General features: G+C 47.3%; 1 protein-coding gene across 1 annotated transcript in view; it reads right to left on the bottom strand.

Annotated features, from left to right (window-relative positions):
- The window catches only part of RAMP3 (receptor activity modifying protein 3), a 718,161-nt gene that overhangs the window by 265,626 nt on the left and 425,211 nt on the right, over window positions 1-27,324 (bottom strand). Inside the window, exon 2 of the mRNA XM_075316563.1 lies at window positions 7,913-8,048. Within this exon, the coding sequence (XP_075172678.1) occupies window positions 7,913-8,048 (136 nt within the window). The remainder of the gene's footprint in view (window positions 1-7,912; window positions 8,049-27,324) is intronic.

The raw sequence follows: 27,324 nt of genomic DNA, 5'->3' as shown, positions 1-27,324 counted from the left end.
AGAAAAGCGATTCCGACACCTAAATAGGAAAGGGTTCTTTACAGTTAGAGCGGTCAGACTGTGGAATACACTACCACAAGAGGTAGTAATGGCAGATACTATAACAGCTTTGAAAAAAGGGCTGGATGATTTCCTCAGTACACAAAACATTGTTGGTTATAAATGACTTAGTGACTAAATGTAGAACTGGTGGAGGAAGGTTGAACTAGATGGACCTAGGTCTTTTTTCAACCTAAGTAACTATGTAACTATAAATCAGTTCACATCCTTAAAGGTGGAGTATAAATCAAATTTGTTGGCACAAAATTCAAACCTTTTTTCAATACATTAATTTTGTCTTCAGACAGTATAGTAGCTGAAAGGTTCAACACCGTGAATTCATTGCCATTTTTTATTTCCGACTCCTGAAGGAATAACCGCGCATTTTTATTTGATTTGTATTTCCTGCCCGACCTCCTTGTTGGTTTCTTGTTTTTCTCCCATCCTAGCCTAAAAAATTACGTTCTGATGTTCCAGCGAGGGTTTCAGAATCTGATTCCCCTTCTGTGGTATCCAGCTCTGTGGAGAAAAAACTCACTGGAGATTCATAACGATTAGATCTATAATCATCCGAGGTATTTTTTAGGATTGATTTGGGATTTCTCATGTTTTTAACATCCCGCCGCGTATAAACCTCATCATTATCGTAGTCTTTTCTATCCCGGGTGAATTTCCTATGTTTTGTTTCTGTAATATTATTCTCCAGCTTTTCAAGCCGATCAGAAACATTTTTTTGAGCTTAGCGTAGGAGACATCATCTTTAAATTTAGCAAGCGAAACATCCAGTTCTTTAATTTCATTTTCCAATGTTGTGATTCTGGATTGCTCCCTATCCACTATAAGCTTCATTAATCTGGTGGAGCATTCAGAGAGTATCTCATTCCATGAGGTCAGGAAATCAGAATCAAACATAAAAGTGGGCTGTTTTTTCATCCGCAGACCCCGCGGTATCATCGAATTTTCAATGTATTTTTGTAATGTCATACAGTCCCACCAAGTTCGTACTCTAGATGACATAAGTTTTTCCAGTTTTTGCATACATTCTTTTAAATCTGCAGGTTCAGCGCCAGCAGAGCTATTGTCCATGGAAAACCATGAACAATAACTCTACTGATTACCGGGTGAGCTGAAAAAAACTTTTTTACCTCTATTACTGTGCAAAAAGAGGTTGGACAATTTTTATGTTAGAAAACTAACAACGGTTTAGGCAAAGTCGGCATCTCACTATGGTTGCTAAATATTAAGTTTTTACATGTGGCAAACACTATCGCCTGAAATAAATCATGTTCTATTCCTACAATATATAAATACCACTTAATTGTCATGAGAAAGAGAAAATTGCTTTACAAAACCTATTGTGATTTACTGCTTTAACCCCATTACGACCGCGTTATGTTTTAAAACGGCACCAAAAAAGGGTACTTATTCCTTTCTGCCGTTTTAAAACGGCGGGCAGAAATAAGTGAATAGCGCCCCCCAGCGTCAGAAAATCTCTGGGGTTTCAGCTACCGGGGGTAGCTCAGACCCTGGAGATCATGATTCGGGCCGGTTTCTCCGGTCCCCAGTCACGTGATGACCGGTATACACCGTATACCGATCATCAAGTTATAGTAAATGACATCGCCGGTAAAAAATGATTTATCTCCCATCTGGCATGATCAAACATGTCAGATGGGAGATAAATCTCTTTCCCGGTTCCCTCCGGTCCCCAGTGTCCCCAAAGTGCCTGACCGACCCCCAACCCCCTCCCGAAAATCCAAGATGGCCGTGCGCACCGGCGAGCACAGCAGCGCGCCGGCCGCATTCACACTTTTCTTATGGTTTCTGTCGTATGTGCCATAACACATGCGACAGAAACCTGCTCCCCAGGCCCTGCCGGGTCACCCCCTATCCCCCCCGGTGTTCCCCGGTGTCCCCTGTACCTGTCGGAGCGCTGATCCCCCGCAGCCCCCTCCTCCGGCTCCTTCTCAGCAGACGCCGGTCACATGTGCAGAGCGTAGCTGTCAGCTTCCTGTGTTCAGGACGCTGGCTGCTGCTGCTGCTCGGCACTTTGCAGCTGTGACCCGTGGAGGGTGGGTGCAGATTCTTTGCACCCACTCTCCTCAAATGGAGCGTCTGCACACCTAGAAAATGGGGGATACGTTCCCTGAACTTGTCCCCCATATTCTAGAAGGTCCAGAGTCGACGTGGGACGTCCAAATGGATTACAGTGGATTTTTTTTTCTTTTCTTTTCAATAAATTGGTCAATCAGGGAATGTTTTGGGGAGTGTTTTTTCAAATAAATTTTTTTTTTGTTGTCAATTTTTTTTTTTATTACTGTCAATTAGTTATGTCGGATATCTGATAGACGCCGTGACATAACTAATTGCTGGGCTTGATGCCAGGTGACATTACACATCTGGTATCAACCCCATTTATTACCCCGTTTGCCACCGCACTAGGGCGCGGGATGAGCTGGGGCGAAGCGCCAGAATTGGCGCATCTAATGGATGCGCCACTTCTGGGGCGGCTGCGGCCTGCTATTTTTAGGCTGGGAAGAGTCCAATAACCATGGCTCTTCCCATCCTGAGAATACCAGACCCCAGCTGTCAGCTTCACCTTGGCTGGTGATCTAATTTGGGGGGACCCCACGTTTGTTGTGTTTTTTTTAATTATTTATTTATAAATAATTAAAAAAAAAAACAGCTTGGGGAGCCCTCCAAATTGATCACCAGACAAGATGAAGCTTTCAGCTGTGGTTTGCAGGCTACAGCTGTCTGATTTACCCTTTACCCTTTTTTTTTTGGGCTAAATACAAGGCTAGGCATCCTTTAGTGTCACATGAAAGGCACTAAAGGGCGCCAGCTTAGAATATGCAGGGGGTGTGACGTTATATATGTTTGACATCTATCCAATCATCCATTGTAGCATTTTAGGCTATGTGCCCACAATCAGGGTTTGCAGCGTTTTGGGTGCAGAGTGTTTTCCCTGCATCCATAACGCTGCGTTATGCAGTAGAAGCACAGTGGAAGGATTTTTAGATATCCCGTGCCCACTGTGTTTCTTTTCTCCGCAGCATAAACCGACCTGTGGCGCAGCTTCCCGAGCCTCAGCATGTCAATTTATGCTGTGGAGATGAGTGTTTTCTGCAGGTAGAATAGAGCTAAAGTCCACAGCAGCATGAACCCAAATCGTGGGCATGGGCAGCTGCGTTCTCCCGTGGACAACACTCACATCTCTGCAGGAAGGCTGACACTGTATACTAGACGCCATGTCGCTGGATCATGGCTACATAGCCTAACAGTGAGAAATTTGTTGCTACAGCAACATTTTTGTGAAGTACCTGTGGATTCACAATGCTTACTATACTCCTGAATAAAATCCAGTTTCCAAAATGAGGTCACTTGTGGAGGGTTTCTGGTGTATAGGTACCCAAGGGGCCCTGCTAATGTGACATGGTGCGCGCAATTTACTTCAACTTTTCCAAAATTCAAATGGTGCTCCTTCCATTCCAAGCCCTCCCATTTATCCAAACAAAGGTTTTTGGCCACATGTGGGGTATCCCTGCGCTCACAAGAAATTAGATAACAACCTGTGGGGTACACGTTTTGTTGTTGCCTCTTGAAAAAGTGAGAAATGTGTTGCTAAATCAACATTTTTGTGAAAAAAATGAAAATTTCAATATGGCAACCTAAGCTTATCAAATTCTGTGAAGTATTCGTGGATTCAAAATGCTCAATATACACCTAGATAAAAGCCTTGAGGTGTCTTGTTTCCAGAATGGGGTCACTTGTGGGGGACCTCCACTGTTTAGGCACCTTAGGGGCTTTCCAAATGCGACATAGCGTCCGCTAATTATTCCAGCCAATTGTTCAGTCAAATGGCACTTTTTCCCTTCCGAGCCCTGCTGTGCACCCAAACAGTTTATTTCCACCACACATAAGGTATCAGCATACTCAGGAGAAATTGCACAATAAATTTTATGCTGATATTTTTCCGTGTACTCTTGTTAAAAAAAAAAAGCTATCTGGTTGAAGTAACAATTTTGTGGTAAAAATATATTTTTTTTATTTTCACAGCTCAACATTATAAACTTCTGTGAATCACCTGGGGGTTCAGGGTACTCGCTAAACATCTAGATAAATTCCTTGTGGGGTCTATTTTCCAGAATGGGGTCACTTGTGGGGGACCTCCACTGCTTAGGCACCTCAGGGGCTCTACTAATGCAACATGTCGTCCGCTATTGATTCCAGCCAATTTTGCAGTCAAATTGCACTCCTTCTCTTCCGAGCCCTGAATTGTGCCCAAACAGTTGATTTCCACCACGTACAAGATATCACCAAACTCAGGAGAAATTGCGCAATAAATTTCATGGTGATTTTTTTTCCTGTTACCCTTGTGAAAAAAAAAGCTACCTGGTTGAAGTAACAATTTTGTGGTAAAAGTTTATTTTTTTATTTTCATGGCTCAACATTATCAACTTCTGTAAAGCACCTGGAGGTTCAGGGTACTCACCAAACATCTAGATAAATTCCTTGAGGGGCCTAGTTTCCAATATGGGGTCACTTGTGGTGGTTTTTTGCTGTTTACGTACCTTAGGGGTCCTCCAAATGCGACATGGTGCCCGCAATCTTTTTCAGCCAAATTTCCTTTCCAAAATTCAAATATTGCTCCTTCCATTCCAAGCCCTCCCATTTCTCCAAACAAAGGTTTCAGACCATAAGGGAGGTATCACCGTGCTCATAAAAAAGTGGGTAACAAACATTGGGGTCAAATTTTTGGAATTACCTCTTGAAAAAGTGAAAAAATTGATGCTAAACAAAATTTTTGAGAAAAAAATGAAAATTTTCAATGTGACAATGTAACGTTATCAAAATCTGCGAAGTACCTGTGGATCCAAAATGCTCACTATACCCCTAGATAGAAGCCTTTAGAGGTCCAATTTCCAAAATGGCGTCACTTGTGAGGGTTTTCTGCTGTTTAGGTACCTTAGCGAACATGTAAATGCAACATGGTGCCCGCAATCTATTTCAGCCAAATTTGCTTTCCAAAATTCAAATATTGCTCCTTCTGGTCCGAGCCCTCCCATTTGTCCAAACAAAGGTTTCTGACCACATGTGGGGTATTGGCGCGTTCATAAGAAAGTTGGTAACAAGTTTTGGGGTTCATTTTGTTGTGTTATTTCTTCTAAAAGTGAATAAATGTTTGGTAGAGCAACATTTTAGGTAAAATTTTATTTTTTGCTTTTTTTTATTCCACTTTGCTTTAGTTCCTGTGAAGCACCTGAAGGGTTAATAAACTTCTTGGATGTGGTTTTGAGTACTTTGAGGGGTGCTGTTTTGAGAATGGTGTCACTTTTAGGTATTTTCTGTCACTTAGGCCTCTCAAAGTCACTTCAAATGTGATGTGGTACCTAAAAAAATGGTTTTGTGAATTTTGTTGAAAAAAATGGGAAATTGCAGATGAACTTTGACCTCTTCTAACTTCCTAACCCCAAAACATTTTGTTTCAGAAATTGCGCTAATGTAAAGTAGACATGTGGGAAATGTTATTTATTAACTGTTTTGTGTGACATAACTCTCTGGGTTAAGGGCATAAAAATTAAAAGTTTGAAAATTGCAAAATTTTCAAAATTTTCATCAAATTTCCGATTTTTTCACAAATAAAAGCAAAAAATATCGTTCTAAATTTATAACTATCATAACGTACAATATGTCACGAAAAAACAGTGTCAGAATCATTGGGATCTGTTGAAGCGTTCCAGAGTTATAACCTCATAAAGTGACACTGGTCAGAATTGCAAAAAATGGCCTGGGCATTAAGGACAAAACTGGCTTCGTCCTTAAGGGGTTAACAAACATTTTTCAATTACTTGTTTTTTTCCTTATCAGTCACCAATGAGTAAATTCTGAGTAAATTATATATGACCCTCGTAATCTATGCTATCTTCTTACTTGTTGAGGTGGTTAACCCTTGAATAAATTATTTTTTGGGCAAAAAAATAGAAATGAGCAAATCCATTTTTCTTCAAATTGTATAAAAATTTGGATTCAGCCAGAACTTGAACTATACTCACCTCGCTCTTCATAGATCTTGGCACCGCAGCTTCCCATCAAATACTCCATTGCCTTGCTCCCTTCCTACTGGTGCAATCTTCTACTGAATCTTAAGTCTTAGGTAGCACCAACATTGATTAGGCCTGACACAATGTCATCATGTGCATCGCCCCATGAGGTCAATGCCAGGGGCATCTAAAAATGAGTACATCACTTCTTTTTATTTTTCAACCCCTCACTAATCTGAAAAGACCTCAGAGCTTATAAAACATCTTTTACCAGCAATTTGATTTGCATCACATACATTTTATGGGAATAGATTTTCCCAAGCAACATTGGAGTGAATCTGACAAATTCAAATTAAGCAGATTCACTCTTCTATATTAAAATCTGTCAAAATTCTACCTAACATCTACATTTCCAGGCTTTTCATTTTCCTTCATAGAGTATACTGCATTTACATTTGCCATTTAGTTTTTAGGTTTACTTGCATTTTTGGGTGGGTTTATCACTAGCTTAATTTCTTTAATTATTAAATGTAAAAATAAAACATAGTGCATAACCACATAGAATCTATTTATTACTGTAGTTTGAACTAAGTCTAAGAGAGACCTTAAAGGGAACCTGCAGGTGCAATATGCACCCATAAACACTAGCAGCTCTGGGTGCATATTTCTAATCCCTGCCTAACTGTCCCTGTATCTAGTAGAATACATAAAGAGATCTTTAGAAAAAGTATTTCTAAAGAGCTTTTATGATATGAAAATGAGGTCAGGGATTAGTCGCAAGGGTGTTACTTCACTTGGCTAATCGGCCCCCTTAGCATGTAAGCATGCCCTTGTGGGTGTGCTAAGATGCTAAGAAATGTGCAGTGTCAGAGGCATGGTCACTCTCATATCTCTGCTGCCACCGCTGCTCTTCAGCTCAGAAGTCCCTGCATTTCCAGTCATGCTCAATACACCAGTTTGAAGCTTGGACGTAAACACCCGGTTTCATAGTGTGCATGACCGAAACTCCAAGGACTTCGGATCAAGGGCACTGAACTGAAAACCAGCGGTAGCAGCAGAGATGAGCGTGACCATCCTTTGGTGTTGCGCATTCAGTAGCATGTCAGCACACCCACAGGGGCGTACTTACATACTAAGGGGGTTGACTAGCCAAGGGAAATCACGCCCTTGCAACTAGTCTCTGGCCTCATCAGCATATAATGAAAGATCTTTAGAGATACTTTTTCTAAACATCTCTTTATGTATGTTACTATAGCCTGGGAAAGTTAGGCAGGGATTGGCAATATGCACCCAGAACTGCTCGTGGTTCTGGGTGCATATTGCACCTAACAGGTTCCCTTTAAGCTAATCTCTATTTAGTGACCTATGTTCTGACACCTGTGCACAAGTAACTGTCAGTCACTCTACTTTTAGTCCTTATTTTTCAACTCCAGTCTACCGTAGTCCCTTACAGGGGCAGCATTTTAACAGTATCCTTACCACACACATGATTAAGAGCTTGTTTGTTCAATCCATGTATTTATAGAAGACATTTTAGAATATACCATCCAGCAAACAAAGTCTGTAACAATACTAGAGAGTAACAAATCCTTTTTCAATCATTTCTGCATAAAACTAAAAACAGATTCATAATGAAGTAAATTTTTAAAACTTTTAGAGTTTTTTTCCAAAATAAAAGAATCCGCAGTAGCCGCTGTATTTTGCAGCAGAGTATCAGAAAAGTACTTTTTTTGGTCACATAGTTTTACAGTGTGTAATATTACATCAAGACTCTTTGTATTTACCATAATGATTTACAATACGTCAGAAAAAAAAAGCAATTCTCTTACATGATAACTTTAGTCAGGTTGCACCACTGGCTTGAATCCATTTTCATCATAAGCATTTCAAATAGATAGCCACATTCAGGCAAGGATTCCATCACAAATGATTCATTGCAGTTATGTACAGGGCTTTGTAATCCACCTATAAAATGTCAGAAAAGAAAAAAATCAGAACATGGAAACATAGACACTTATCAGAACAGTTTTATAACACATACATTAAAAAAGATCATCTAAATCCACATCTCTTACTTAAAGCGGTTGGGGAACATTACCTTTAGTTTAATACACTAACATAAAAGTAGTTCCTCCTTAAAAAATTCAACCAAAAGACATCTATTCTGAATGACCGGCTAATGTAGTGGATCTGAGATGCCAATTTGCATAAGAATCATTGTCAGCCTAACAAATTTCCACTAGATATGACACTAATTTGTAGATGTCACTTTATTGGTGTTGAGCTGTTGAGGACAACCATTTTTGTAGCCTCCATAGATATGAGCTGATCCCCATGGATCAGGATTTTCTTAATTCCTAATCAACATTCATTTGTCTAACTGTAATAATATGAATGTAAATGTTAGTCTGAGGCTGCTAGCTCACGGCCTAGAAGAGATGGTCCATCCCTTGTTGGCATTGATTTTGATATACTGTATTTTCCAAAAATAAGACCTCCCCCAAATACAAGTCCTAACAGGGATTTTCAGCATTTTCGGAGCAAGGTTTAAATACAAGCCCTCCCCCGAAATTAAGCCCTAGTCACGTTTAATAATGAAGAGTCCATGCAGCTAAAAAAGTTAAAAAAATACTGCAGGACACTTTATTATAGACAAAGGACACCCCGCAATCACACTCACCGGACGCCGAATGGAAGGTCCTGCAATGGATCGCACACACACACATCAGATCTCACACCTGCAAACATCAGATCACACACACACATCCACCACATCCAGCGATACCAATTTCCTGAGATGCAGTGCGGTGAGACACAAGAACTTGCAGCTGCAGATGGAGTACTTACAGGACCTGCAATGCGTAATGTCCTCCCATCTTTCTCTGTGGCCGGAGGAATTCTGTACCGCCGGATGCGGTAAGTGATTAGTGAGTGTGTGTGTGTGTGTGAGATCTGATCGAGGACTGTGTGTGTGATCTGATGTATGTGAGTGTGTCGGCCAGAAGGAGGGGAGGACAGCATGCAGCGTACCTACTGGGAGTGCCCGCTGGAGGTCACGCAGACATCCGGGTCTGGTAAGTATGAGTCTCCTGGGAAGGGGGGACTGCTTTTTTGGGGGCGGTAAACTTACCCGTGGTTCTCCAAGAATAAGACCTACTTCAAAAATAAGCCCTAGTGCTTTTTTGGGGGCAAATAAAATATAAGTCAGTGTATTATTTTTGGAAAAACATGGTATATGCTTTTTTTTTTGGAAATCTAAACATTTCTAATATTATCCACACTTTTCGTATTGTCAGATACTGAACATTATTTTGTGATAATGTATCAAAAAGGTAACAGTTGAAAAAGTAAACTAAAAATAAATTATTCCATATTAAGGGTAACATTGTACAATTACACTCTAGAATAACATTTTGCCAATATTTGACACTAACAACTTTTAGCTAAGACAGAATACTACATTTTCTATATCTGTAACATGTATGACTGATCTAGTAAAGGGACTGATCTATTGGAAAAAATCCAAGTCCAACTAAAAGTAACATTTTACAATATTTGGCATCAAACCGATGCCCAGATGTAAGGAAAGAATCTTGTAAGGGAACTTGCAGACAATGCTGGGAAAAAGAAATAGACTATAAAAAAAATCTGAGTATAAGAATTAGAGGAAACCTTTCACCAGGCCAAATTTAGAAAGTCATTATTCCTATTTTATTGCCGCTGCTCCCCTGAGTATTCTGCTTTTTCTTCTATTATAAATCCACCATACAGTTTGAGATTTGGGCCTTTTAATTCAGGGCTAATTTTTATGGTCTTTACAAGGGGCGTGGCTCATAAGATACCAATGCAGCCTAAAGACACAACCCCAGCCACGCCCATTTGTAAAGACCATAAAAATTAGCACTAAATAAAAAGGCCCAAATCTCTGGAACCGTATGGTGGATGTAAAAAAGAGAAAGCAGAATAGTCAGGGGAGCAGTAGGAATAAAATAAGTATAGTAACTGGCAACTAATGAGCTGGTGACAAGTCCTCTTTAAAACAAACATTAGATGAATTCCCCAAATATATGCTGCTATTATAAGAACAGCTTTCAAATAGATGGGGGCAGCAATGTTAATAGCACTCTATAGTGTTGATTACAAAAATAATATGACTGGCCAATCATAGAAGGACATTTTCATTTTATTTTGTTTCATCATAAAATGTGAAATAATTTTCTTTTGCTACTTGGTGGTGAATAGTAGAGAAATATAATATGTAGACATCTTATTAGGCAATTTGACTTAGCTATAATGTTACTAAAGTCAGTTTCCAATAATATGGCTGCATTTTAACATATGTATTAAAGGAAATCTGTCAGCTGGTGTTTGCTGCCTCATCTGAGAGCAGCATGATGTATGCAAAGAGATCCTGAATCCAACAGTGTATCACTTACTTTACAGATTGAAAGCAGAGCTAGGAAAGCCAACCCCACTAACACCAGGCTCTCTATGTACAGTGTCTATAAACAGTGTGCTGCTTATCACAGAAGGGGGTGTTCTGGACTAGTTGGCATGTGGATGCTGTAGTTGATGTAGTCCGGGTAATGATAAGCTCTTGGTGCTAAAAATAAAATGTTGTAAGCAAACAACAGCTCGGAGCTTGATAAGAGACACATTTCTGAAATTTGTGTTTTTAACTCCTACAGCATGCTGTCCTCAGATTAAATAGCAAAAACTGCTGACAGATTCCCTTCACAGCCACAAAAGCCAAATGTCAGGATTCCTCCACTCAGTGCATCTAGGACACAACGAGTGACACTGCTGTGACTATGGAATCAGAGCATGCTGAGCTGCTAGTTTGGTGAGTGACAGCTCAGTCATCAAATCAAGTATTAGGATGTGCTGAACTGTTGGTGAGTTGAATGCCAGCTCAGTTGTCCAGTCTTGTTCTGGGATTTGCTGGGTCCAGGTGTTCCATGTTCTCTGTGTGTGCACAGTTACACAAGTTGCACAAAGTTGAGCAGTTTCTCTCAGACTTCCGCCAGTCATAGCATTCTGTTTGATTCTGTTGGCCGGCATTTCTGTGCTCTGTTTGTTCTGATTATTGCAATCTGACCCTACTACTCCTACTACTCCTCTGTTTGCTCCCTGTATCCACAACATGTCCTCCTGGTATTCTCACCCTGGACCACCACCTGACTACTACTCAGTTTACTCTCTGTTTCAACAATGTGTCTTCCTGGTGTCCTGACCCAGGACCATTACCTGATAACATCTTAATTGTCTCTTTGTATCTATGATGAGCTCTCCTGGTATCTGACCCCAGGTCATCTGACTACCCTGCGTTCAGACTAGTCCGTAAGGGACTAGCATCATACCAGACCTCAACAGCTCTACAGAACAAAGTAGCCCTCATTCATTGTTGGTACAGTATGGATATTTATTCACAGTCGTATTAGAATCGATATTTTGATGTATAATGACCAATCTTATTACACATAAAATGGCCAGAGCCCCTAGAGAGTGACTTGCTCAAAGTGGCTATTCACTGTTTTTCACAGAAAAATTAATCCTAGCCATTAAAAATCAATCTGCATACTCCTGAGTTGAACAATATCACATGTAACACTACAATTCTTCATGACCAGAAGCAGCAGCATTTAATTTTAAGAAGCTTTTTTTTTCTTCATTCCACTGTATAATTTGTCGCTTTTTAAAGATATTTTGTAATAAAAGAAGATCTTTATGAGATTTATCATGTACTTTTAATTGTAATTAGAGATGAGTGAACCCAAGGTTCGATGTTCGGTGTTTGGTGCTCGTACCAAGCACAGACTTGACGAAAAAAAGCAAAGTTCGGATTCAGAGTTTGGGCTCTTTATGTGTGAATAACACTTGTGCGAGCATTGCTGTGCTCAGGTACGCTCGGACCTCAGCCTGGTGCCAGCCGCTTGCAGTGTTTGATAGGCTGTCACTGGGGGTAACAACAGCACGAAAAAAAATTGAAAAACAAAGCCCACCTGCTGCCCGGAAATGCACTATTTATAGCTGGCTCCATGTGGGGGAGACCCGAACTGCCAAATTAGTGACTTTGGAAAATTAAAGCTGTGGAGAGAAAGCGCAATAGGGTCTTACCCCAAAAACATACAGGGTGAAATGCACGTGAGGTTACTCACCATGTAGAGTTGTGAAAGTGACAACTACTGTATAAGCATAGACAATCGGTCAGCGGCAGCAGTAACCCCTCGACTGGTAGTAGAAATTGGTAAGGAAAGGGTGATTTCAATACCGCGCCAACGACCACTCATGAAGATGAAGAAATTAATGTTACTTTATTTCATGCTCAGGTCTGGTCTACGCATTTCAGGAGGCTCTGCTCCCTTCCTCAGGACAATACAGGCACAAGAAACATCAAATCTACAGACAAAAGAACAGACTGGACACATATACCCTTGGGTGTGACGTCATCGGACCACCCACTTTACAGAAAAAAATCGGCGGGAAATCTATACATTTAATGTATGACGTAGTATCATGATTTCAATGCAAATCAGAGCAACCTTCAACATGAATATACCTCTTGAAAACAAGATCACAGATGAGGTGTAATAAAATGAAAAAATGAAAAATGTGTGCCGCGTATTTATTACTGGTGATAAAAAATATATAAAGAACAACCAGGGTGATCAGAATCAAGATGTCAAAGGTGAATTAAGTCAGAATCGAACCCGCAGGGAACGTAGAATTAGCCTGAAATGTATGTCTTTTAAGGGTTGAAACCCTTGAGCCATCAGTGCGGGCAGGCATGAACAAGGGAAAGGATATATTATACTTTATCAGATGGACTCCATCGTTTTGACCAAAAGAAAAAATGTGTATAACTAAGTATATATAGTGAAGTAAGACAGAAGAAAGATCGTGCGTGTATTAAACCAGCAGAAAGCACTGGGGTCAATCAGTTCAAGACCATGGGAAACAAATATACTGCGCATGCGGTAATGGAAAGACAAGAAGCTAGAGTGCTGTGTGAAGTTAAACAAGTTCAGAAGTGTGGGAAAAAATATTACTGCGCATGCGGTGGAGGAAAAGACACCGAGCGTGAGCTCCATAGAAGATTCCATCATGATTATGAACGGGAATCTAGTTATATGAATAGAGCTATATATGTGAAGCAAAGAGCCTATAATGGTTTTAAAATCAAGGGTTCAATAAGGATCAAACCAAGGGAATTACAATGAACAATAGTGTGCATAGTCCAGAAAGTACCCATATGGCGTGTGTCTCGTCTCCTCACACCATCAGTAGGAGTAGCACACACAATATAAAACCCATCGCCTAGATGCATGTGTGACGATGAATATAGATTATAATCATATAGAAAGATGACTACGTGTTTCCATCTAAACGACTTAGAGGGGAAGTATTTAGAAAAAACACTATAGTATTGAATATGGATTTACCATGAATCATCCATAAAGAAGTTAGCCAAAGTATAATAGCGATGGGATTAAAAACTCTTTCTTACAAAGCGTGGTAGTAGAATTACAGTCAGTGATCCCGCGGGTCATGTAAGTTCATAGGCAAGGGAAAAGAACCTATTACGCATGTATTGGGCAAAAGGGAAAAGACCATTCCATGTAGACCCCAGCTCCACAAGGAAGAACACATATGTACATATATATATATATACATACATATATATATTCCCCAAGGTGAGGAAAATCATACATATAACAACCCCAGAAACAGACTTACAGCACACCAATAAAAAGTATATATGCATATAAAATACGGTAGGTATATAAGACCTGGCAATAAACATTAAAAATTACTAAAATGACAATGCCTATAAAAGGCGATGAAGAGCAAGGTAATATTCAAAATATAAAAATATATATAAAAAATATAAAATGTATATATATGTAAATAAAAATACACAGACATTAAAAGGTAAAAAACTCTCAATATATATAAAAAAATCATGAACCTCTAATGAAATAAATCAGTCACCTCATTAAGCCCCAACGGTTTGAGTGTTTTAAGTTTATAAATCCAATAGGTTTCTTTCTTATTCAATAATTCATTACGATTAGGGATATGAGGGGGTATCTGTTCAATAGGCATCACTCTTAGGCTGGATTTTTTGTCATGAACCATGGTTATGTGCCTAGATAGGCCATGAAGCATAAATCCTATTTTTATGTTGTGTCTATGTGAGTTAATTCTGTTATGGAGTGCTTGTGTAGTCCTGCCAACATAACGCATATTGCAGTCACACTCAATAAGATAGACAACGACCTCAGCCTGGTGCCAGCCGCTTGCAGTGTTTGATAGGCTCTCACTGGGGGTAACAACAGCACGAAAAAAAATTGAAAAACAAAGCCCACCTGCCGCCCGGAAATGCACTAATTATAGCTGGCTCCATGTGGGGGAGACCCAAACTGCCAAATTAGTGACTTTCAATGGGGTTCAGTTCATGTCCGGGTCTCAAACCGATCTTAATTTAAAGTTTGGCTGCACCCACCGAACTGAACTTGCACGGATTTGCTTATCTCTACCTGTAATTAGCAGATCCAATGGTATATACTGTATATACATTAGTGGAAAGCCATATAACTTATGTGGGGAAGCTAGTGAGAGGGTGAATAAGCTGTAGTTGGTCCAATATATGTTTGTAAGTAAGGGTTAGGAAATCAGACCAGAGGAGTTCATTGCTTATTCTCATTTAAAGGGGATCTGTCACCAGATTTTTACCACCTAATCTGAGAGCAGCATAATGTAGGGCAGAGACCCTGATTCCAGTGATGTTTCAATTAGATTAAGCAGTGATTTTATCATTAGAGGACTACTTGGCGTGCTGCAGGTAGTCCAGCAAATTATTGAGTTCTGTATAACTGCTAGATCTGCAACAGAGAAAACATTGATGTTATAAAAATGACAGCAAACCGTTCAGTATGTGACATCGCTGGAATCAGGGTCTGTTCACCTACATTATGCTGCTCTCAGAATTGGGAGGAAAAAACTGGTGACAGAAAAGCCCGGACGCCTGCCCTGAAAGGGCTCAAGGGAGGGCAACATGACTGAGGAGGGATGCTAGGCCTGAGGGTTAGCAAAGGGTTAAGGTGCAGGGTATTTTGTGCGGGAAAAGTGGGAGGTGGAGTTATAGGGCTGTGGGGCCATGTAATTGGTCAGGGGGTTGCTAGTGTAGGGGAGTATATATAGGACCGGATTAGGAGGTGGGAGGTCATTCACTACCTGGAAGACGTCTGGAATTGTCGTGGAATCCGGGATGGGCTGAGGAGGTGGCCCCTGTCCAGGTGGAAGTCGGCTATGGCGGAGCGGCGCTGGTTCCAGGGATGCAGGAGATGGCGGACGTGTGCTGGAGGAGGTCCAGGCTTCTACGGGACCCCGACTCCGGATGGCGCTCTGGACCGAAAGCCTAGCGGGACCCATGCGGCGATGGCGGCTGGATCCAGGTGCAGAGGCATCGGTCGGTGGATGGGGGGGCGACGCTGCGAGGAGCCCGGCAGCGAGGTGGTGAGTGACGTCACCGGCCTCAATACCTTTCCCGCGGCGCGGGGTCACCAGGGTGGCGCGGCCACGTGACCAGGGTCGCGGTCACGTGGTCCGGCGTCGCCGTCACGTGCCCCCGGCGTCCTGACGTCACGGTCACATGGCTCGGCGGTGCGGTCATGTGACCGGGCGCTGAACCCGGAAGTGCGGCCTGCGCGATAGCGCAGGGCTAGGTCAGAACAGAAGGGGCTGCTGCGGCCCGTTTTCACGGGGCCTGGTCACAGAGGTGCTTCAGGAAGGGAGCGGATGAGGGCCCATGGCAAGTTACCACTTACAACCTGTCATGGGAAGATGTCGGCGCAGAAACTGCGGACCTGGATGGCAGTCAAGCAGTGGTGCGGGCGGTAGTGGGATGGTAAGTGCCATCACCGGCCCCTTCTACTTTCCTTCAGTTACGGCGCAGGGGTCAGCGTGACACCATGAGCGGCGCGGCCACGTGACCCAGGGCGCGGTGCATGGTCTGGCGGCGCAATTGTGGCGCCCCTGACCTGGTCAGGCACCACTGAGTACTGCACCCATGCTGGGGACGGTACAAACAGGTAATCCAGAAGGCTGACCGAGGTGTGACTACAGAGGCGCATAGTGATCAGGTCTCACACATGTACCTTTGGGAGGACCCCTGGGGATCCCAGGAGGGGGCAAAGCCTTCACCTCCACTTGAGGAGTGGAGGGGGCGAAGCCTCCATCTCCACTCAAGGGGTGTGGTAGAGAGCCTGGTTGCTAGGTGGCGTAGGCAGGCACAAGGGGAAAAGAGAAGGAGGAGTAAACAGTCTGAAGCAGAGTGTGGAGGAGTGAGGAGCATGGAAGTGGAGCTCAGACAGGAGCAGCAGTGCAGGTCCCACGAGTGAGCCAGTTTAGTGTGCAGCTCAGGAAGAGCAGAAGCAGACCCTGGAGCTGTTGCAGTCTAACAGCGTCCGCGCAGTGACTACCGACGGGGGAGAACGGTCACCTGGTAGTGCTGCCCGAACACCACACACAGCTGGAGAGAGAGCAGTGTAGTGGAAAGTAAGGAGACTGTCAGGGAGTACCAGGCCCAAACGGGCGGCAGATCCCGGTGCGGGGATAGATCCACCTTTCCTTGCTAAACCTGCCGGTGTGGGGCCCTTAAAGCCCATGCCACAACACCACAAAAGCCGCAGCCACGTAGCCACAGTTAGGGCCCATAGTTCACAGGAGGCAAGCAGCTGGAGTGATCTGGTCCAGGCGACAAGCAAACGGCAAACAAACGAGGGGAGCAGTTACTTCCCTGGGTGACCCCCATAGGGACTAAAAGTCGGGGTTACCACAAACCACAGAAGGGCTAAGGAAGGCGAGTCGGTAGCCACCCTCATCAGTCAGCCTGAAGGACACCTGGTTCCAGCCTGGTTCATCCCAGCTACGCCCGGGTTACTCACCCTGCCATCAACTGTGAGTAAAACCCCTTAAAGACATTCTGCTTGTGTGGAGTTATTCTGCGCCTTGTGGTTCTACACACCTACACAGGGCCCTGGGGCTTGCCTCACTCTCAGGAGGCTGTTACAACTGACTGCACCCACCATCAGCCCCAGGCATCCCTCAATCTGCAGTGGCGGTCCCCACTGACCGCAATTCTGAGAGTGGCGTCACGACAATCCTAAAAGAAGATCTCCTACCTGTGACAAGATCCAGCTGCGTGGAGTCCCTGAAGGTAATGCACCGACACTGCACTTGTGGGGCTTCACATCTGGCGTCACGAACAGGATAAGGACTAGACCTGTTCAGACAGGTGACCATGTGCCTGGGCGGTCCGCTTGAAAAATTGGAAGCGCCGCCATATTGCCACCATGAAAAGCGCGCTGAAAAACAACAGCAGCCCGCGCTGGGAGAAGTTACCGCCCACGAAGAGGTGTGGCTACCCAGAGATCCCCTGCAGAGTCCTGACCTCGCAAGTGAAGAGAGCGGAGGCGTTCAGAGACGTCGGGACAGAAAGGGAGCCAGAAGCCTGCTGCTGGAAGAGGCAGAGCAGAAACTGAAGAGCCTGCAACTGGAGGCAGCGACGAGTCCACTGCTGGGAAATCGTGCAGAAGAAGGCGCAGAGGAAATGGCATCTGAACGCAGAAACCCAGAACCAGGCTCCGCTGCCTGGTGGTATCGTGAGCTTGCCCAGTTCTGCGACCGACTGGAGACCCGGGTCGTAGAGCAGATCAGAGAGGAACGCACGGAGCTTCTGGAGATGGCTGCAGCGGTTCAGGCCTATGAGAGGGGAACCGCACGACGAGTGCCAGACCGGACGGCGACGACTCAGACCCCGATGATACCACTGATGGGTGAGTCCAGTGTTGCCCCTGCCAGCGCGAGTGCCCCGACCCCTGCTGCCACGCCCGCGGTCCCTGAAGAGGCGCCCGGCGCGGCGACGCTGAACCAGGCCGCAGCCACGCCAGGTGCGGCCCGCCAAGCCCAGGCCGCCGCAGAGATGCCCTGCCCGGCCCGCAAAGATCCGGCTGCCGCCGCGACCCTCATCCACGCCGCAGGTGTGACGCTGACCCAGGCCGCCGCCATGCTAGGCCCGGCCCGCCAAGACCCCACCGCAGCAGCGACGCTCATCCACGCCGCAAGTGAGGTGCTGGACCAGGCCGCAGCCACGCCAGGTGCGGCCCGCCAAGCCCAGATCGCTGCAGCGACGCCCAGCCCAGCCTGCACAGATCCCGTCGCAGCTGCGACGCCAATTCAGGCCGCCGCAGCGATGCCCTGCCCGGCCCGCCAAGAACCGGCCACGGTAGCGATGCCCGCTAAGACTCCAGCTGCGACCCTGATTGAGGCTGAAACTGCAACGCTGATCCAGGCCGCCGCCATGTCAGGAGCGGCCCGCCAAGACCAGGCCGCCGCCATGCAGGGCGCGGCCCGCCAAGACCAGGCCGCCGCCATGCAGGGCGCGGCCCGCCAAGACCAGGCCGCCGCCATGTCAGGCGCGGCCCGCCAAGACAAGAATGTACCTCTGTTTACCCCGGCCTGCAAGGCCAGAGCAGACACCGCTCCCCAGTCTAAGGAAGTCCCTGCTAGGAAGTCCCTGATAGGAGAGGACCCCGAATACTGGAAGCTGAAGGCTGACCTAGAGGCCCAGTTCCCACAGGAGATGGTGGATCGGTATCTGCTCCCTCCGCACACCCCCAGGAGGATTCCGGCAATATCCACGTCAAAGAGTCCCCCGCCCGGGCCTGCTGATGACCACCCATCCCCGGCGCTGCCACAACAGGAGTGCTCTGAAGAACTAAGGGGGAGAGGAGGCCAGGAAGCTGAGGAGCTGACCCCGGAGCCATCAGCAGTGGATCCATGCCCCGAGCCAGAGATGCTGCCGTATTCCCGCTGGGATGAAGAGGAGGAGTTGCCCAGAAACCTCACCTGGGGGCCTGCAGGCAGTGAAGTAACAGCCCAGCAGAATCCAGCCCGTAGGACACGGCGCCGTAGCAGAACAAAGTTTTCCCCTGCACCGCAATCTCCAGAGCAGAAAGACGAAGTCATGGCCAGAGACTTGGAAGAGAAACGGTTCCTGAGAAGGGCCAAATCCCAGGTCAGAGGCCCACTTTGTCGTGGAGTTGTGGAGGATTTCAGTTTGAAGAGTGGATATGGCTTCATAGTAGCTCCTGGTATGAAGGAAGGCATCTTTGTTAACAGAAGAGACGTTAGAGCCCATTTGCCCAGAGGACATCCAGGAAGGAACCTACGGATGGGAGATTCAGTGGAATTCACCATGCACCAAGGAGAAAGAGGATGGTATGCATTGGATGTTACACCATGTTCCAGAAATCCCTACAGTGAACCTGCTGTCTCAACAGAAAAAGAAACAGATACAGAAGAAGAAGGAAAAGACAGAGATGGAGAAAGCAACAGGTGCCGCAGCCCTACAGGCCCAAGCCCTGGTAAGGAGGAATCTATGTAAAGTAAAGAAAGAAGTACAGAAGTTACCAGTTTGACAAGTTTTGAAAAGTTTTGCAACGTTTATAAGTTTAAGCATGTGCCCACATGAACTAATGTGAGAAACCCATGAACCTTAAGGCTATGAACTGGCTATAGCCACAAACTCTCGCAGTGTACATAGTTACCCCAGAGGTACCACCACCAGAGCCAGCCTGTTTAGGGGCTTGGCTCGCCTGCAACCAGAGAGCACGCCTGTTTATGGGGCCTGGCTCGCCTGCAACCAGGGAGCATGCCTGTTTATGGGGCCTGGCTCTCCACCACAAAGAGGGTACCTGGTCAGCACCAACTGTGAAGGCCGCCTCTGGATCCTGCCAGAAGTGGCTGAAGGCGCGGCTTCACCAGGCCAGGTATACCCTGAAACCACCAGACCATGAAAGCCGCCTCTACATCCTGCCAGAAGTGGCTGAAGGCGCGGCCAACGAGAGAGGGTTTAGGGTGGGTTAACGGACTTGTGGGTGGAGGGTGGTGATGTATGGTACCTGGTGGTTTTAAAACGTTTTACCATGTTTTAATGTTTTATGCATTTTAAAATGTTGTCTTGCAGCCCGAGGACGTGCTGGTGATAACTAAGGGGGAATGTGGCGCCCCTGACCTGGTCAGGCACCACTGAGTACTGCACCCATGCTGGGGACGGTACAAACAGGTAATCCAGAAGGCTGACCGAGGTGTGACTACACAGGCGCATAGTGATCAGGTCTCACACATGTACCTTTGGGAGGACCCCTGGGGATCCCAGGAGGGGGCAAAGCCTTCACCTCCACTTGAGGAGTGGAGGGGGCGAAGCCTCCATCTCCACTCAAGGGGTGTGGTAGAGAGCCTGGTTGCTAGGTGGCGTAGGCAGGCACAAGGGGAAAAGAGAAGGAGGAGTAAACAGTCTGAAGCAGAGTGTGGAGGAGTGAGGAGCATGGAAGTGGAGCTCAGACAGGAGCAGCAGTGCAGGTCCCACGAGTGAGCCAGTTTAGTGTGCAGCTCAGGAAGAGCAGAAGCAGACCCTGGAGCTGTTGCAGTCTAACAGCGTCCGCGCAGTGACTACCGACGGGGGAGAACGGTCACCTGGTAGTGCTGCCCGAACACCACACACAGCTGGAGAGAGAGCAGTGTAGTGGAAAGTAAGGAGACTGTCAGGGAGTACCAGGCCCAAACGGGCGGCAGATCCCGGTGCGGGGATAGATCCACCTTTCCTTGCTAAACCTGCCGGTGTGGGGCCCTTAAAGCCCACGCCACAACACCACAAAAGCCGCAGCCACGTAGCCACAGTTAGGGCCCATAGTTCACAGGAGGCAAGCAGCTGGAGTGATCTGGTCCAGGCGACAAGCAAACGGCAAACAAACGAGGGGAGCAGTTACTTCCCTGGGTGACCCCCATAGGGACTAAAAGTCGGGGTTACCACAAACCACAGAAGGGCTAAGGAAGGCGAGTCGGTAGCCACCCTCATCAGTCAGCCTGAAGGACACCTGGTTCCAGCCTGGTTCATCCCAGCTACGCCCGGGTTACTCACCCTGCCATCAACTGTGAGTAAAACCCCTGAAAGACATTCTGCTTGTGTGGAGTTATTCTGCGCCTTGTGGTTCTACACACCTACACAGGGCCCTGGGGCTTGCCTCACTCTCAGGAGGCTGTTACAACTGACTGCACCCACCATCAGCCCCAGGCATCCCTCAATCTGCAGTGGCGGTCCCCACTGACCGCAATTCTGAGAGTGGCGTCACGACAATCCTAAAAGAAGATCTCCTACCTGTGACAAGATCCAGCTGCGTGGAGTCCCTGAAGGTAATGCACCGACACTGCACTTGTGGGGCTTCACACAATCACATGCCCCTGGCATCACGGTCATCTGCGACTGCCGGGGATCTAGGTGGAACAGCCTGAACAGGGTCCAGCGGGCAGTGGCGGCACGTCTGGCGCTGGCTCGGGGGGTCAGCGAACGGCAGGGTTGACCCAGAGCTGGACTTGTCGCACGATCATCTGCATATTCCAGGAGCGCGACCTGCGCAGCCGTGTAGGGTCTGGTCAGCGGTCAGGTGGCAGCCGTGTTCCAGCTGGCGGATGTGCTGCTGGAGCGCACCACCCCCCCCCAAGTTGTGGCTCCGAGCCGGTGACTATGTGACAAGCATCCCCGGCTGGCCGGTCAGTCCGGCCGGTTGCGTTGCGGCCCTGGAGGGCTGCAACCTGTGTTTACCCATGGAGAAGATGGCGGTGCTCGACGCGGAGGACACGTGATGGCTGTTCCGTGGGATTCCATGGAGTCAGCCTGGTAAGTTAAGGCTCACTTAAAACCTTGTATTAATGCTTGGATTATGGTGGGTAGTAAGGGTGTCGATACGTATGATTTCGGGTGCAATAGGGCGGTAGTTTGTTTGTCAGCAGGTTTTGTCAGGAGGTTGAGGGGGGAGCCCTGTGTACGGCGTTGAATTTTGTGCGGGAGTGGTTGCTACGTGGTCCCGGATGCCTTGCTATGCACTTCATGAGCGTTGGGGTTTTTTATGCTAGGGTGTCTATCTCTAGGTGACGACATTGTTTATTCTGGTTGGCGTAATTGCGCTTGCATTCTCTGGGTGATTTTGTTTGATTGGGTGATTTCCTGGTGGTTCGCGACTGATTCAGGTGTAAGTCGGCGGTGGGGCGGAGATTGAGGCAGGGATACGAATACTTGCAAAGGGGTGGTGGATAGCCGTGTTCACGGCAATTCCATGGTTTATGTAATGGTCATGGGGGTCTTTTGGCTAGAGGATTATCGCGGTTCATAGTATTTGATAAGGGTTCGATGCTAGTCCACTGACATGGTGGACCGTTCTGCGGGGGTGCATTTGCATTTGGCGGCTTACTCTTGAGCGTTGCATGGGGTGTGTGCTATTGCTGGTGGGAGGTGAAGGGGAAGGTGGTTGCGTTTTACGAGGGGGTGTTTTATATTTTATAGGAATCGGTCTAGGTCCGGTTCTCCAACAGGGGTTGTGGGAGTACTGGGGTTTTTTTCAGGTTCACTGGGGCGTGGCATGTTTTGTTGCGGCCAGATGTTAAGGTCGAGATGATTGGGAAAGCAGATCTTTGGAGATCTGTCCTTCCTTGTGGCGGTTGACGACACCTCCCTGGGGGTCTTGAAATTGACCATTCACCTGTATGCGGTGCCCAGGCTAGCCGTCTATTAACAGGAGTAATAGGCGATTAATGTAAAAAAAAAAAAAAAAAGGCACGATTTTGTTGCCTTTGCCTGTAATCGGGTTTTCAGTGTTTGTTTACGATTTCTTTCGTACATATATTGTGTGGAGCTGGGTGTTTTATGGTTGCTCAATGTCTGGTTATTGTGGTCCATGGTTCGGGTTCGGTCCCATAGTTGGGGGATTATCCAATATTCGGGATGGTTGAGTGCTTATTTTCTGTTTCTGGGACAACCTGGGACTGATAAGCTGTTTCTTCATGCCCAGGGTGTATTTGCAGAGTTAGCATGTGTTTGATAAGTCGATGTGTTTGGTTCGTCTAGGTGGGGCCCTATGTCTGAGGTCAGGTTACGGGCCATTATCAGGTTCCAGTGTATATCGTGCTACTGTTTTGTGGTCAAGTTTGGTTATTGAATATGTGGGTCCACGTGCCGTTTGGGGGCCTTTGCAGGATCTGCGGGTTCATGGGGAGGTTACGGGAGTCTGCTGGCAGTGTCTGCACAGGGGCAGTTTTAACAAGTTTTATACGCGCGGATTGGTATGCGGTTCTTAGTAGGGTTGCCTGCTTAACGTTGGCAGACCGTATCGGGCGGCATTCGTTATGGCAGTTGATAGTAGCTCCGCAGGAGTTTATTATAAAAGTATGTGGTTCTCGTTTACGATGGGCTTGGGGGTTTCTTTCGGGTACAGCTGGCTTTGCTTTGCCTTATGGGTATATGGTTCGTCCTAGAGTGTTTCTTCCTGGTGCCCCCGGATAGGGGGCTCGGGTAATGTGTCGGTGCAAGGAATAAGTGACATTTGGGTCGGGTGATTCAGTGTGTGGACTATTGGTGTCGAAGGGCCTCCGATTGGTGACTTGTGGGATTTTCCAGCTAGCTAGTGCTGATGGCGGGTGTTGTTCCATTTGTTGGTTATGCGGGTAGATCGTGGGGCATGTTGTGGGCTTCGCCGGCTGTCACGCGGTGGTGTAGCCCCTCCCGGTACTACATTGCCAGGTGGTTTCTTTGGTCTTACGTATTTGTCGGGACCGGCAGGTATTACGGGTACACAGTTGTGCGTCGCAGCTGTGGGTGAGGTATTTGAAGTAGTGTGCGAGTAGGTCGCAACCATGTCGTTACCTCCCTCAATGTTGGGCTGGATGGCAGAGGTAGCCAGTGCGGTGTGCACTGACTCTTATGGTTTAAGGACCTGGTAATCGTCTGGGGCACTGCCCCGTTTGGGGGGGTGTTTTGCGGCGCTTTAAGGCTGAGTGGCGGACAAGCACCAGGCACCTGTGGGTGCAACGTTTGATTGACGGTTAGCCCTGGCTTATGGTATCTGCAATTTCGGAGAAATGTGGTGTCTGAGTTTTCCTGGACTACGGGTCGAGTGAGAGTTGCTGTTCTCTCATTTTGTGAGTAGTACTGAGTCTGCAGTTTAGCAGGGATTGGGCAAGGTGTGCAGTTGGCTTTTGGTGAGAGGGTGGTGTGGCGCCCTGGACTAGCCAGGTCGTCACAGGTACTGCAACACACACCCCCACCCCGAGACAGGCACATCAGCCAGACACAAAATCCTTGTTGCCTCCCTCCAGGGGCTGATGTCCACACCAGGTGAGGTGGAGCCAGGCGGTTGGCCCCACCCACTGAGGAGTTCACAGTCCTGGAGGCGGGAAAAGGAAGACAGATCAGTTGGGGAAGTGCAAGTGAGAGGAGTAAAGTGGAAGTAGAGGAGCAAACTGACCGTGTCCGGGTGTGTGGCCCGGGCACTAAGAGCAAGGTTGGCAGACGGTGGTGGCTGTCTGCAGGAGAGGTGAATCAACGCGGAACCGTAGGACCGGGGATGGGCGGTGGCCCGCCAGTACCGAACCGGGGAGCGAAGTGAAGCCAGCACACACAGGCAGGGCCTGCGGACCCCAACCAGACTTGCAGTCGCCATTAGAGGTCAAATCCGTCAGTGACCGGAACCCCAGGGGTTTCCTAACAGCCAAGACCCGATTGAAGGCAATCGTCCAACCAGCTAAAGGAAATACAGCTACCGCCACAGCTAGAGTTCCAAGGGCCAGAGACTGCGGGCAAAAGGGATCCTCCAGCACATATACACGCTGGGGAGCGGGTTACCGGTGGGAATCCATCAGGACCGAAAATACAGAAAGGTGCAGGGAAAGGCAGCCACCACCAACTGTCCGGGAGAAACTACAGCAGCCGGCCCATCCATCCAGCCGTTTGGTTTACCAGAGACTTTGCGTACATTTGTGGCTGAGTGAGTACAACCATGCCATCCGGCACCGCGCTGCGTAGTCCAGGTGACCCTGCACCCTGCCAACCCTGCCTCCCCGTCACCTCACCGGGCCCCGGGACCACCAACCCCTACCCACGGAGGGGGAGAACAACATCCCAGCTGCTCCCTGCCATTGCTCCCGGGATCCCCGTCACCAGCAGCGGCGGTGCCCAACCTCACCACAGCCCGTGGGTGGCGTCACGGACCAAATCCCCAAACCAAACTACCCCTTTTCACTCACGGGCGAGGAGTGCCGCTTGAGTCCCCGGATCCGGCCCACTGCTCGAGCCACCGAGCAGCCGTCGCAGCAGCGCCGGACCTGAGCGTTAGCGAGCGCAGCGCAGCGGCGCCCTCCCCGCCCGCGACAGTGGCAACGGTAGTGTTGTGCTTTCGGGTTCGAAGTGCACGGAGATACCAATGATTAACTGTGGTCATGTGCCCCTTTTACGGGGTTTTGAGCAATATGTGGTGGTCAGAAGGGTGTATTCTGACTTAGTTTTGGGAAATCGTCTGGTGGTGGGAGTATCGTTACGCATTGGTATATAGTTAAGGTCTTTTCTTCAGGCCGTTGGTCGGCTTGACTGTTTTCGGTTCCGTGTTGTTGTGACTTCGGGGTGGAATGGTTTTGGCTATTGGGCTGGGTGGAAATTTCAGGATCGGTGCGATCACACACACTTTACGGGAACAGCATCATTTTGGTACTGCACGTGTGTGGAGGAGACGTGGTCGCTGGGGGCATCCGGGGTGCTTGATTCGTGACATCGGGCCGGATTCCCCTGGGCCATTTCTTCCTGCCTGGGTGCCGTGCTCATGTTGTTGTTCACAGGGGCATAACCGCCTCGTGGTTTTATTACTGGGTATGTTTTAGGAATCTGTCAGAGGTTGGGGAAACAGTGGAGGTTGTTTTGTTTCCAACTATAAGGGTTGGCTTTGCTTAATTATCAGTTGATGTGTAATTTTCGGAGGCGCCTGCAGTGTAGCTGTCTCAACGAGGCCGATCTTGCCCCTTATTCCATGGAGATGGGGCGGCGGCTCAGGTGGCTCGTTGGGGACTGGTCGCGCAGGCGGTGCATAGGATCGGACAATGTGGTCGGCTAGTTGCAGGTCTTGGGTGCGGCTGACCTTGTTGTACTGGTACACCAATAATGGTTGGCTTTGCTTAATTATCAGTTGATGTGTAGTTTTCAGCGGCGCCTGCAATGTAGCGGTCTCAACGAGGCAGAGTTTGCCCCCTATTCCATGGAGATGGGGGCGGCGGATCAGGTGGCTCGTTGGGGACTGGTCGCGCAGGCGGTACATAGGATCGGACGATGTGGTCGGCTAGTTGCAGGTCTTGGGGGCGGCTGACCTTGTTGTACCGGTGGTTTGGTGCAGGTTGGCATCGTGAGGTCTATTGGGGGGTCATTTTGCTCGATTGGCATTGGTCCCACAGCATTGGTTGCTCGGGTCGGGTTTTTGGTGGTGGGGCTTGCACGTACAAGGTGTCATACGTGCTTGCTGTGGCGGAAATGAGGGGGGTATTTGAAGTCGGTGGATTGCACAAAGAGCGGGGGGGAACCCAGTACGGGAACGGGTTACCCCTGGTGGTGCAATGGTATGGTTGGTGCTCGATCACAGCGGGACATGTTAACGTGGGACCCTGCTGTGCTGGGTCACAGCAGGGCATGTTACTGTGCTGGGTGTCCTCGAGCCGGTGTGGTGCGGCTGAGGGCACATGGTGGAGCTGGTGTTGCAATCATGTACAAAGGGACTCTTCACTTACCCCCCCCTCCTTTGCTGGTGGTTATGTTTATGGAGTTATTTACTATATTTATGAATAAAATGATATTGATTATTTTGGTGTTAATAAACGAGGCTGCTGTGGCCTTTACATCCAAAGTCACGCAGTCTGTGTCTTATTTTGAGTGGAAAAGCGGTAAAAGGTGGATAACTGGTTTGGGTCAGAACGGCAAGTTAGTGCCATCAGTCAGACTTTCCTAAGTCAAGATTCCCTTTAGTTAATGCTATAACAGTGTGTAACTTGTGAAATGTATGCATGCCTGTAATAGCCATATGACAGGCAATCTGTCTGCACTATGCCAGCATATTACATATTTGGAAGGCCAGTTTCTTGATTTAAATATGTGGGTGGTTGAATATAACATTGCAAGATTTACAGATTTACTGTGGAGGGAGGAGGGGTTCAATGGAAATTGGTCTGTGTTGCCTACGCCTACAGGACCTACATTTGGGACAGATTGAACCTAAATGTGGAGGGTGCAGCTCTGCTGGAGGTAAAAATGAATAATAGACAGCCGGAAGAACTTTTAAACTAGGATCAGGTAGAAAGAAAGTAATTATAT

Source organism: Anomaloglossus baeobatrachus, chromosome 6, assembly GCF_048569485.1.
Source record: "Anomaloglossus baeobatrachus isolate aAnoBae1 chromosome 6, aAnoBae1.hap1, whole genome shotgun sequence".
NCBI lineage: Eukaryota > Metazoa > Chordata > Amphibia > Anura > Aromobatidae > Anomaloglossus > Anomaloglossus baeobatrachus.
Note: the sequence above shows the minus strand (reverse complement) of the source record. Positions and strands in the feature narration are given on the sequence as shown.